The sequence below is a fragment of the Lepeophtheirus salmonis genome, chromosome 5, assembly GCF_016086655.4.
Source record: "Lepeophtheirus salmonis chromosome 5, UVic_Lsal_1.4, whole genome shotgun sequence".
In the NCBI taxonomy this organism is placed as follows: Eukaryota; Metazoa; Arthropoda; class Copepoda; order Siphonostomatoida; family Caligidae; genus Lepeophtheirus; species Lepeophtheirus salmonis.
Window position 1 is genome coordinate 51182543 of NC_052135.2, and position 12362 is coordinate 51194904.

General features: G+C 29.6%; 1 protein-coding gene across 20 annotated transcripts in view; it reads right to left on the reverse strand.

Annotated features, from left to right (window-relative positions):
• Positions 1-12362, reverse strand: part of LOC121119063 (CUGBP Elav-like family member 1) — a 220002-nt gene that overhangs the window by 18016 nt on the left and 189624 nt on the right. For all 20 annotated transcript variants that reach the window (XR_011780281.1, XR_011780286.1, XR_011780287.1 and 17 more), the window contains one exon: positions 5654-5702. Coding sequence is in view for 10 of the 20 variants with exons in the window: in XM_071888791.1 (XP_071744892.1) it covers positions 5654-5702 (49 nt within the window). In the remaining 10 variants the exon portion in view is untranslated. The remainder of the gene's footprint in view (positions 1-5653; positions 5703-12362) is intronic.

The window sequence follows — 12362 nt, forward strand, 5'->3', positions numbered from 1 at the left end:
TTTTCATATTATTTATAATGTCTTTATTAATATAGAAACATTTGTCTCGATCAGCAGCACTGGAACCCTTTTTACACAATTTCTATGGTCATCACTTTAATATAAATTTCATCTTATCAAAAATGTTTAAGTGTCATAATGTTTGAGGAAAAAAAATCAATTCACCTATTTTGCTACCCATTCATTTTTAGTCTCTTATAACAAATTTTAAATCTAAAATTGGTGAAAAAAAGTGTTTTTTCTCCTTAAAAAAATTATTTGTCAAATTCGGTATTGATAACAAGAAACAAAAACTTTTTTTGTGGAAATTATTCAAAAAAGGTCCATTGTAGAATATTGTTGTATAGTGTATGTGTAAACTGAATAGTCAATGTATTATAATATGAGAAGATACATATACTAAAGAAATATATACAATAGTTTTAACAGGTAAATATTTTAAAACATATGGATTAATTACTTCTCTCTTTAGCTTTAAAACAAAGTAAGAAAAATCATCTTCTCCAGAAAATTTGAAATGTCATAATTTTGAGAAACAAAAATCAATTTCCATATTTGCTATTCGTTCAAATTTAGTATATTATGACAAATTGTAAATCTAAAATTAGGGAAAAAATATTTGTCTTATTTAGTATTTATGAAAAAAAGACAAAAACTTTTTAGTTAAAATTGTCCTAAAAATTCCCTTTGTAACAAATGAATGTTACTTCTCTCTTTAGCTATAAAACGAAGTAAAGAAATTCATTTTGTACTAAAAGTATTTATATATCATAATTTTCGATTAAAAAAATCAATTGAATATTCGTTAAAATTTATCCTTTTATAACAAATTTTAAATTAAAAGAAAATATTTTTTGTGTCCATTAAAATACAATATTTTTTGGCATTTATAAAACAATAGAAAAAAAATCCGTCAAAGAAGCCCCAAGGTAACATATAATTACTATTATTAATTACTCCTGGCGCATTTTGCTAGATTGTTTTCAAGCTTTATTCCTCCAAATTTTGTAACCTATAACGTAGCAGAGAGCAAGGAGCTCTTTAGTTTATAGTCATCTCCGTCAGCAGATGTGTGGATCCTCAAAGTTACCAATTTGTTTTTATGTCATTCCCTGAGACGTGGGTAGCGCAAATTAGACAATATAATCATCCATATTGATGACTATAGATATGTGTAAGTAACAAAGTTAGAAGAAGGTACTCTTTTTTTTTTACTTCTCAAAATTGAGTGCTTTACGAATCCACTCTTATCTCTTTAACTAAAGGTTATTAAGTTTAATTGGAGTAAAATTGTAGAAATTTCTATTAATTGAGTTACGACGGTTCTAATTAATAGGAGTATTCATCATGAAAATTTCCTAATAAATAAAAATAATGCTATTCATTCATCGTCATATTTAAGGCCAAATTACATACTAATATCTAAAAAAAAAGGAGATTTAAAATACTTACTACGCCCACTTGGGTAATTGATGGTTCATAATTTTCTGATCGTTTAAAAGTATAATAAATGTATATTTTTAAAAACAAAAAAGTTTTTTTTTTAAATCGAGAAAAATCGATTTTTTTGTGTTGTTAGTTATAAATTGAAAACTGTTTTTACTCACAAAATATTCGTAAATTTGGCGCCATTTTGAAAGAGTTCAGAATATTTCAAAAATTATATTTGTAATTATTCGAAAATTACCTGGTTTTTGGCACTTTTTCGATGATGCGTTAGGTTTTCCAACACTTGAAGGTCATCAGTAATAAATTTGATTTTTCCCTGTTTAATGATCCATTGATCATACATTTGCAATTAAATCGATGAAGTTTTTGACAGCAAAATTAAAGTTAAAGTTCGAAAACTTGGGTGTCAAACTTTTTGAAATTAAATCTAATAATTATAGAACGACAAAATATAATTTTCCTTATGTTTGTTAATTACTAGGGTTGTATATCCAAAGCACTTTCAAGGGTACAAGTTTTTTGTGTCCGTTTCTGGCAACATGAAGAGAACAATGTATTTATTTTCTAAAGCTATTATCATTATTCTTGATTAGAAAACATCTAAGTTCAAAGTATAGGCATGAGTAGTAGTGTGCCAGTCCTTATTTAGGTTTGGAGACAGCAGTCCCGTCTATTTGAGTCACGATACGGTTGAGTTCAGTACTGCATTTCAGTCTTAAAACTTATAAAATTTGGTCCTTCATACCTCAAACTAAAATTACTTTGAATCAGTTCTAGTATTGACAGTCCAAAGAACCGACAGTATTAAGGACCTATCCTAAGACTAGACTAGACAACAGAATAAGTAAGGACTGACACAACTTTAGCCCCGAGTGTATGTGCTCATGAAGGACAAGGACTAACACTGAGAAGCTGCTGGTGTTTTGTAAGGATAGGTCCTTGTTAGAATCAGAGTAGAATCGAGGATTGACATCCCTGTAATTCCTACCTTGCCAGATACGGAGAGGGACGTATTTAATTCCTTCATCTCACAGCTCCTCCTAGAAAATTTAATGAAACGTCATGACAGCTTCAAATTGCCAGTGCTACCCAGGTTAATAGAAATACAAGGTTAGACCATTATGTAATCTAATATGTATGTCTAACAGTAACAGTCAAGGAGGGCGATATATAGCTACTCTTAGTTACAGTTATTCTCTATGACGTTACTATTAAAAAGCGTGGTGGAAGTTAAACATCAGTCGGAAAAGCGTTATGTTATAACCTTGTATTTATATTTATCTTGAGTGCTACCATGTTTCTTTTGTTTAAATACCGCTAAAATGCTTACGATATGTAACCCTATTAATAAACTGTTATTTGGTAAGAAACTTGGGTCTATTGCACCTTCAGACTTGTCTATCCTAATTGATTAGTTATAATGATTGAAAGGGCCTTGTTGATGTGAGGAATGTAGTAAAAACAGGAATATTATTAGTTTTGAGACGAATTTTATTAAATAATCAACATGCAACACCTAATAAAAATATATGTAGAGAGGGAATATAACATATGTAATGTATGTACGTAAAGATACAATCACCAAGGGAAGCCAGACACCAAAGTATGTATAACAAAAACTGGCATTTAAAAAAAATATATATATAAACCTTTTTCTATAAGTGTATAACAAATTAAGCACGAAATTAAGATAACGACAACATGAAGATAATAGAAGCTGCTAAAAAATTGTATTAATTTAATTCGTCATTTCATGAAAGGACCAACTCACAGAGATTGCTTTCTCATATTCTTTCACGATGGATCTAAATGAATGTCTCACTCACTCTCACTCTCTCTGGAGGCCTGAAATTGATAAAATATATATACAGTTGAATGCAGGAAGATGACCGGACTGGCTCACTGCTGGTTACATGGAGAATGGACGGCGATTGAGTCAGAGTTTTAGAAGGACTCTTGTTAATATTATTAAGATGAAAAAGGGTATTTTATAATCTAGGTAATAATATGTGGGTTAAAAAGTCCCGGGCTTATCAAAAAACAAACCCGGGTTTTATTTTTTTGTTCAAAACTGTCTTTTTTTAAATTAAGTCCCCATAGCACAATAACATCAACCTTGAATGAAAATAAAGATAAGGGGAAAATTCCAGTTTAATTTTTTTATTTCAATTATACAAATTCTGATCAATAAGAAAAACATATTTTAATTCCGAAATGATTATTTATTTTTTTATACTGTTGGTACATATATCTACAACGTTTTCTTTGCTGGTTTGTTTATTCTACAAAGTTTTGTATTTTGTACAAATAACTATTTTAGAAAATAAACAATATTTCAAACGTTTGTATAGTATTTTTCCCTTGATTAATTTAATTTTTTATTTTTTTGATGATTAGAAATTGCAAAGCACGGGAAAATACGCCAATTATTTTTATCTATCAAAACAAAATAATAATACAAATTGTCTGATATTGTCAATGGTCGTTGTGCATATTTGTACCAACATAATAAAATAAACAAATTTGAGAATTGAATGAGAATTAAATTAGAAACTGGAAAGTAACGGTTTTATCGGAACTTCTGATTTTGCGGCCTACACAACACATGGGCTAAAAAGTACCATTTCTTAGCTTGAGCAGTATTTTTCCCCCTCAAGAAGCAATGCAAAATAAAAACACGAAATTGTTTTTGATCGATTGTTTTGGAAATAAAAAAGTAGCGTATCACTGAACCCAATAACTCAAACAATTAAAAACAGATTGACATGAAATTTTGACAACCGTCTTTTGAAGATTGGTATTAACTAAAAATGAGATGAATTAAAAAGAAATGGCGCATCTATGTATGAAGCCAGGAACTTTTTAGCCCATGTGTTATGTGTCTATAAATAAATATATATAGTGGTTTTATAGGCCCAAGAGGGGATTCGAAGCCCATTCTTAAAAATTTCTTAAATATATAAAAGATGTCAGTTTATTATATCCAAGATTTATTCAGTGAGGCTCGATAATGCCAAGTTTTTTTTATCGAAAATGATTTGGCCTATCTTTTTATCAGCTAATATCGTTTCAGGAAGGTTTTTATAATTTATATCATAATGGCTAGGGAACAGAACAATACAGCTTGACTATTGATCATTAATATTTACATTAATATTTTTACATTCATTTAAATTTTTAATTTCGGGTTCAATTTTATCCATCCTCGTCATCTAATCCGTTTTTCGGAAATTACTATTTCCGATAATAAAGAGAAAAAACTTCGTCTCCTGGAGTGAATGTCTTACCCACAGACCACCGAAATTGGATCGACTCATTATTTCCAATGACCAGGAGCGTCCGCAAAGGTTGGACTGGAGGAGATGTAGTATCCCCCCTCCTTCCAATTATTTATATTTCCTTTTCATAAGAAACTTTAATATTTGAATTTTTTTTTTTTAATTTAAAATTATTATTTTTTTTTTCTTCAAAAAATTTAATTTTATATGAATAACTATTAATTTTTAAAAATAATTCTACACAAAATTTAGTATTTGTAATTTTTTTTTAAATTTAACATACGAAATAATAATAATTATTTTTTTTTTACCAAAAATATTTAATTTTTGTAAACGGCTGTGGACTTTTGTCCAAAAAACTTAATATTTGAAATGTTTTGTGATCAACTGAACTGTGGATTTTCAAAAAATAATTCCCAAATTTTGTTTTTTGCTAACACATTTGGGTTTTTGAAATTTTGTAGAAAAAATTCAATATTTGAAAGTTTCTTTTCACCCCCCAAACAAAAAAAAAAAATAATATTCATATATAATGTTGCGGACGCCCTGATAACGTATTCGTTCTAAAAAGAGTTTCACTACAAAAAACACGCCGAAAATAATCCCTCCATAAAAAAAACTCGCCCAAAAAATTCCTTTAAAACAACCTTGTTGAAAATGACAATGACTTAAATAGGTTTGTAGAATTAGATATAATATGGAGTTTATAATTTTTGTGGTTACTCCAACAAATAATTAAAGCTATCATCACTTCTAGGACTCTAGAGTTATGGATGTGTAATATACCTCAGAAAAACATTTTTTTTTTAAATTAATGTATATACATCAAAACAGAGGTAAAAATCAATGATAAAGAACGTAAAATGGTTTTTGCTGAGGTGTGTTTGTGCTATAAATAGAAGAAAAAAATATAATATAATGTTTACCGTTTCTATTTTCTGTATCAGCAGGTTTCATTTGGATTGGATGATGCATCTGGAAATACAAAATAGAATGATTACATTTATGGTACTTCATAAGAAAAACAATCTTGAACAGAAATCAAGAAAAGTAGAAAATCCCAATACATTTTTGTTGTTCATTGATAAAAACAGACATATCTGAGTTGAGTCAATTATACGCCTATTATTGAAATTAATAGGAGAAATGTAGATATCCAAGAAAAATTTTTTTATCATAGTGCAGACCTTTATTTTATATAAGAAACATGTATTGGTTTCTTTCAACCATCAAATATATAAATTTCTTATTCTTTTATTGGACGATCCATTTTTGGCTGCTTTAAGTACGATTTGCAACACATCCAAAGGATTAATTACAATAATTTATTAATAGAAATTCACGATAATTCATTACAGAGTAAAAAAGTAATCGACACTCAATTTAGAGAAAAATCATTCAATGTTACTTATGTGTTCACTCATCTTATTATAAAACTACGATGATATATGAATTACTATTTTTGGCAACTTTCGCACATCTACAATAAGTTACGATTAGGGCTAAAAGTTAATTTTAGTCTTTGGGCCATCAACTGGAGAAATTACATCAAAATCGAACTAGCTACATATAAATTTACAAGACTATAAAACTTCATCCACATCAGGATAAATTATTTGTAATACTACAATAGAAATGAAGAATTCATTTAATGGACTGTGTGACGTCATGTTCCGAAGATAAGTACGATAAAACAATGCTTGTCTATTAAATACAAGTCGTTTTGGTATTAACGACGTTATAAATATAAATAATATTAAATATTTGGGAAAAAATTAAGAAATTAAATTTTAGATATTTTGGAAAAAATATAATTTTAAATATTAAATTTTTTTAAGAAAAATTTCAAAAATCGATTGCCTTTCATAAAAAAAATTAAATTTCAAATATTAATTTAATTTTTTTCATGTCAATATAAAAGTAGGCTGTGATGAAAAGAAGAAATTGAAAATAAGAATTTTCCTTTTTCTTAACTATGTTACTTTACTTCATAACAAAGGAGCATATGATTAATTTACAGGTCATTATAAAGCCTATTATTAGCAATATTTTTTTTGTATGTATGGGATTATTATAGGTAAGGCTTAGAGCTTTTGCAATATGCTCCTCATTATAAAACTAAGGCACTAAAATCCGCCGTTTTTTAATCAAAGCCATTTTCTATGTGAAACAGTGTATATTAAAATTTGCATACACTTAGCGAAGGCGTTAAAACCCGTCATTTACAAACATCGAATAAAAAAATAGGATAATATAGTTTAAAGAGCAGAATTCAATATATTATTCTAGTTTATTGATCCATTTTTACAAAAAATAATTCCAGTCTTCTGTTATGTTGACACTAACTTATATATTTTTTACTTTCTATTGTTTAAAAATGTAGTGGTACTATTTATAAACAATTCTAAACATTATTCTATCGTACGTCAAAAAACACGAGATATCATCAGAAAATCTTTCTATAACAATATAATTTTCTTTTTTGAAGCTTAGAAAAACTCTTTTGCGAATGAAATATGAATCAAGGAAAGTATTTATGAAAGAAGGAAAATGCATCCGATTTTGTGTTTTCCCTAATCATTTAGTTTTCCTTTATAATTTTGGGCAATAAATTACCCTTACTTCCGAGTTTCCTTTCTTTTATTCTTTGAAGAGAGAGTATACATTGTACATTAGGGAGGACCTTAAAAATCAATATATGCAGTGATGATAGCGGCCTACAGGTGCCCCTTTTTATTTATCAGACTCCCGAAAGCTTGCCTTGGAGGTGCCAAAAATATCAAAGTCAAGAAGGGACCGCAGGGCTGTGTGAAGACGCCAAGGGCCTTGCTTTTCAAACTTATTGAGGAGGATTTTGCACTGGAAAATACGCTTTCCTCGATACAAAGGCTTCAAACTCCTGACGAGGAGTTTTCTTGTAGGCATTAATGTAAAATTCTTGATCCATTCACAGTCAGATTGCCTCTTTTTCCTTTAATAGTGATTTAACTGCCTCAACTAATTCTTTGGCGCTCTTTGGCTCTGATCTGGACCCTGTAAAACCCACATATACTAGTGCAGTTATAGCCCAACGCTTTAAAAGATCTCTGATAGTGTTTTTATATGCATAGGTAATCTGAATATTTTTTTAGAGGAGAGCAGCTTAACTGTCATGTCGTTTCATTACATTAGTTACATTTAAAAAACTTATTGCACTCAATTAACAAATTGTGTACCTACGACATGTATTTAGAACACGTTTGTTTAAGTTCTGTTTGTGTTCAATTTTTCCTTTCCAGTTTTCGAGGATTTTTTGTATAAGAAATTACTTTATTAGGATAATTTATATTAATATAAGACTGAAGTCATATATTAATATGTTCGTTTCACGTATTTGAATGGATTTTTTTGTATATATATTAGAAAAGTAATTAATAGTTAATTACATGTCATAAATAATAACGCATAAGAATTGGAATAGAGAATTGGAAATTACATCTTATTTCCCCAATTTTGACTTATCGTCACATCAATAATTAGCATCAATTGAGAGGGTGAGTGAATGAAAATAAAAACTTGGAGTTTTTAACACTTAGTATGTTACCTAAGATATTATATACCAGAAATTTTATTAAAATGTTTTATTTTAACATTTAAGATACATTATTACCTATAATGAGTCTTATTTGCTCCAGAATCATTAAATCATCAATCAGTAAATTATAAATGTTAATGTTCCGATTGTTGTCATTGCTTTTGAAAGAAAGAAAGAGGAAAATTAACAGTATTAGCAATGCAGTTACCTGGACACTATAATGTCAAACCCCTTCATCAAAGCAATATTCCGTTCAATAAAAGTTGTGAAGCCTATAGGAGATCCACAAGCTCCAATCAAGCAATCTGTTACGGTGAAAAACATTATTTGTAATTATAAATTTCACTTGATGAACTCATATGAATTTCGTACAATTATACGACTTTAATATTTGTCGTAGTTGTAATTTTATATCCATATCACCTAGTACTATTAACAACTCTTCTATTTTGGATAATATTTGAAATCCTATCAAAATGTTTTTGAGAAAAAAAATGATGAATTAACGTAATATATACTACTAAATATAAAAGTATATATATATTAAAGGATTTTCTAAGGTTATTAAATAAATTATATAAACTAATGAATTTGTCCATCAAAAATTAAGTATCAACTTTAGTTCCTGTTTGTATTTGATCTTTATGTAGTAAATTTCAATCTAATAATTATAAAATGGTTTTGGATGTTGAGATAAAATTACAATTAGCACAAATATTCTAAGCCTTAAAATTGTACAAATATCATATAAGGTCACCAAGTGCCATGTTTTTCACAAAAACAGATTGTGCGAGATTGGATTTTGTGCTCCTCCAGAGCACAATTCATTTTCTCAACGTCTATCAGTGTAGACTATGTCAAAAGTCTATTTTAAAATCAGTTGTATGTTGACTCGAGGTAATTTTTTCTATGTAGGATAATACGGACTACGATGACCTTGAGCAGTCGTAGAAAAGGTGGCAACTCGTTTTTTTTTCTTCTTTACAAAAGGAACAACTAGATTATATGCCAGTTGGTGAACTGCTCGAACTGGAATCAAGATAGTCGAACCAAAACTTTGTGCAAGACTCCAATATATTGCTAATCGGTCTCAAGTAAAATATTATGGATCCAGGTACACTACTAAGCTTGACGGGCCCTATAATGGGATAACTACCTATAATATTTATATAACTAGTGTTTCCCAAACTTTAATATGAGAAACATTTTTAGCTCAGGTCACCTTTATACGAAACAAATGTACTATGTATGTCTAGACTGTTAACAATACCCAATTCTACATCTCCCTAGGCTCCCCCCCCCCTAGCCTCCCCTTACGTTCCCCTCATTGAAAACAATTTCCTTTAGTTTTTGGGGTCCCCTCTTGGAACTTGGGGCACTACACACTCTGCGTATAAAGTAGTTGCAGCCCTGTTTGTATCTTTTATCATTTCCTGAGCCGAATTTTCAAGCAACGCTCCTTGTTTTAAGTGTTTGTTACCAAAACTGAGGCTGTATAAAAAGGACTGGAATCGAGACTGATACCGGTGTAATGAAAGAAACGGTAACGATAGATCCAATAGTACTAAAGCGGGCATAACTACGTTCACGAGTGCAAAATTGATAAAATAGTTATTATAATCTTTCATCTGTTTATAATTTAATTAAATACGCTTTTTAGGGGACTAACAGTATTATAAAAGAGATATTCACGAAGAAAGGGTTAAGTACAAAATTAGAGCCAGCCTAATGTAGGCGGCACCAAAAGATGATATGAAGTAACGCATGGAAAATGCACTTAAATTAGAAAAATATCTACATAATTCTCCTTTTGACAAAAAAGAAACCTACGCCAGAGAGGAATGACATAAAAAAATGATTGTCATTTGTAAAATGTCAATAATTTTCTGCAATAAAGTATAATATATAATGTGAATGAAGCTTTCAGAAACATTTAAACATTCATTTCATGTTCCCCCTTTATTAGAGGTATATAAATATATATATACCATATATTTTTATTGTATCGTTGCTTTCAGGGATTCGGAGTTTTAACTTCTAATTTATCTTGATATAAAATCTTCAAATAAAGAACAATCCTAGAATACGAAAAAAGTTATATTGTGGATGATGGTTGTTTAAATAAATATATTCTATTCATCAATGTGCCAGTCACGTAAAAGAAAATGACGAAAATATCTACATTATGATTCACTTGCAGTATTATCCGGCATAGTACGGAGTAATTAGACGTTGGCAGAAAGACAAATTTTTGTTTAATAATATAGAAGACTTCTCCATGCTTAACTCTAATGACAAAAATGAATCTTAATCTCTGAAAATTTGCATAATAGAGATTAGTAAATAAAAACTGTTGGCTTGGAATGCAAGAATTACTCCGTTGTCGATCCCCAAATTATAAATTTATAACTCCCGAACAAATCATCGGCGTTATTCTCTGTCATTCATAACCAAAAACACACGTGGTTAAAATTTATACTTATATGTCTTCACCTCAACTTTGAAAGAATTATAATAACAGGTTGCTAACAGCCTAAAAAATACTTAAGATTTATAAACATCCTCAACAAAAGCTTCGTCGCTTAATATAATATATTATCGATAGTCTCAGTCCTCACATTAAAAAAAATGAAGTAGAGGAAATCAAGAACAAAAAACTACTTGAAGTTAATTGAATACACTAAACCTCGATTAAAAATTACTCAATATACAAATAAATTATAAACAAGGCCTTACCAAGATAAATAAAGAATTCCATATAATATGATTGAATTTTTCATAAGCATACTGCAAAGTGTTATGAGTTTGGATGAGAGACACTGCAGGCCTTCCCCTCGACATGCAACCAAAGGGTGTATTCAAAGGGGTTGGCTGCAGGGGGTCAAAAGTATCAAAAAAAAGTTCAAAACACTCATTCAAAAAAGGTTTTCCACGGAGGAGATGGGTTTTTTCCATTGCTGCTCCTTCAAATTGGGGCTTCCACTCTCACATTGCTCTTTCCATCCACTTTTTTGATAGCTCTCTGTATAGGCTGATGTGAAACCCCGAGATATCTTGCATAGGTCCTCATGAACTTGAGGGAATTGGCCTGTCCTATTTTTTTTAACTCCTCAGGATCCAGTTTGGCCTTTTTGAGAGAGTCCTTCTCCTTCTCGAACGTTTTGGACGCGCCCAAGGCGTACACAATGATTCTGGAGACGCCTTACTGCTTGAAGTGATACAATGGAAATTCGTCCATCATATTCAAGTGTAATTTTCTCTACATGCCGTAAGCTAAAGAGCTGAAGTTTTTTTTTTTGTTATGTTAATTATTGAATTAATAAGTTTTGTAATTTCAATGGTACATTGTGTAATATGATTTATTGTTTTGGAAGCATGCTGAAAATTATTGCCGATAAAATGTAGATTCAAAGGAATAAGAAGCAATTTTATCACTCTTGGAGTGTATAATATCCCAGTTTACTAACGAAGGGTTCATAATTATTTTTTTAACTGCTGGAGTATGAATATTAGATAATATTATATGGTAAACTCAAAACTGTATCAAAAATAATACCATTGTTATTGTAGAGTTAATGATTTATGTTATATTATGTATTATTGTTAAAAATAAACAAATCCAAACCCTTCCTATGGCATTTACCTCGATACATAGAAATGCATATAATCTTTTGCAATAGCGACACTATTGAAAGGTTTTATTTCTCTCTTGGAGAAAGGACGAAGATTGTCAAACTTATGTGTACGGTATATAATGAATTAAACTAATCGAATAGAGGAAGAAATAAAATGCTTGCACGAGAAAAAGGAAAAAAAAGTGCATTCACATTTAATTTGAAAAATAGGAAATGCATCCCGGAATATACATTACAAAAAATAAAATACATATAAGTATATACATCTCTATATATAGTATATGCAGCCCAGAAGTGTGTAAAATATGTCCTAGAAAGAGGGAGCGTCAATTTAAGAAGGCTTTTTTTTTTTTTTTACCAAAGCTGCAATCATTATTTTTTAATTTTGGAGAAGGGAAAATTTTAATTAGTCTGAGGCGCTAATAT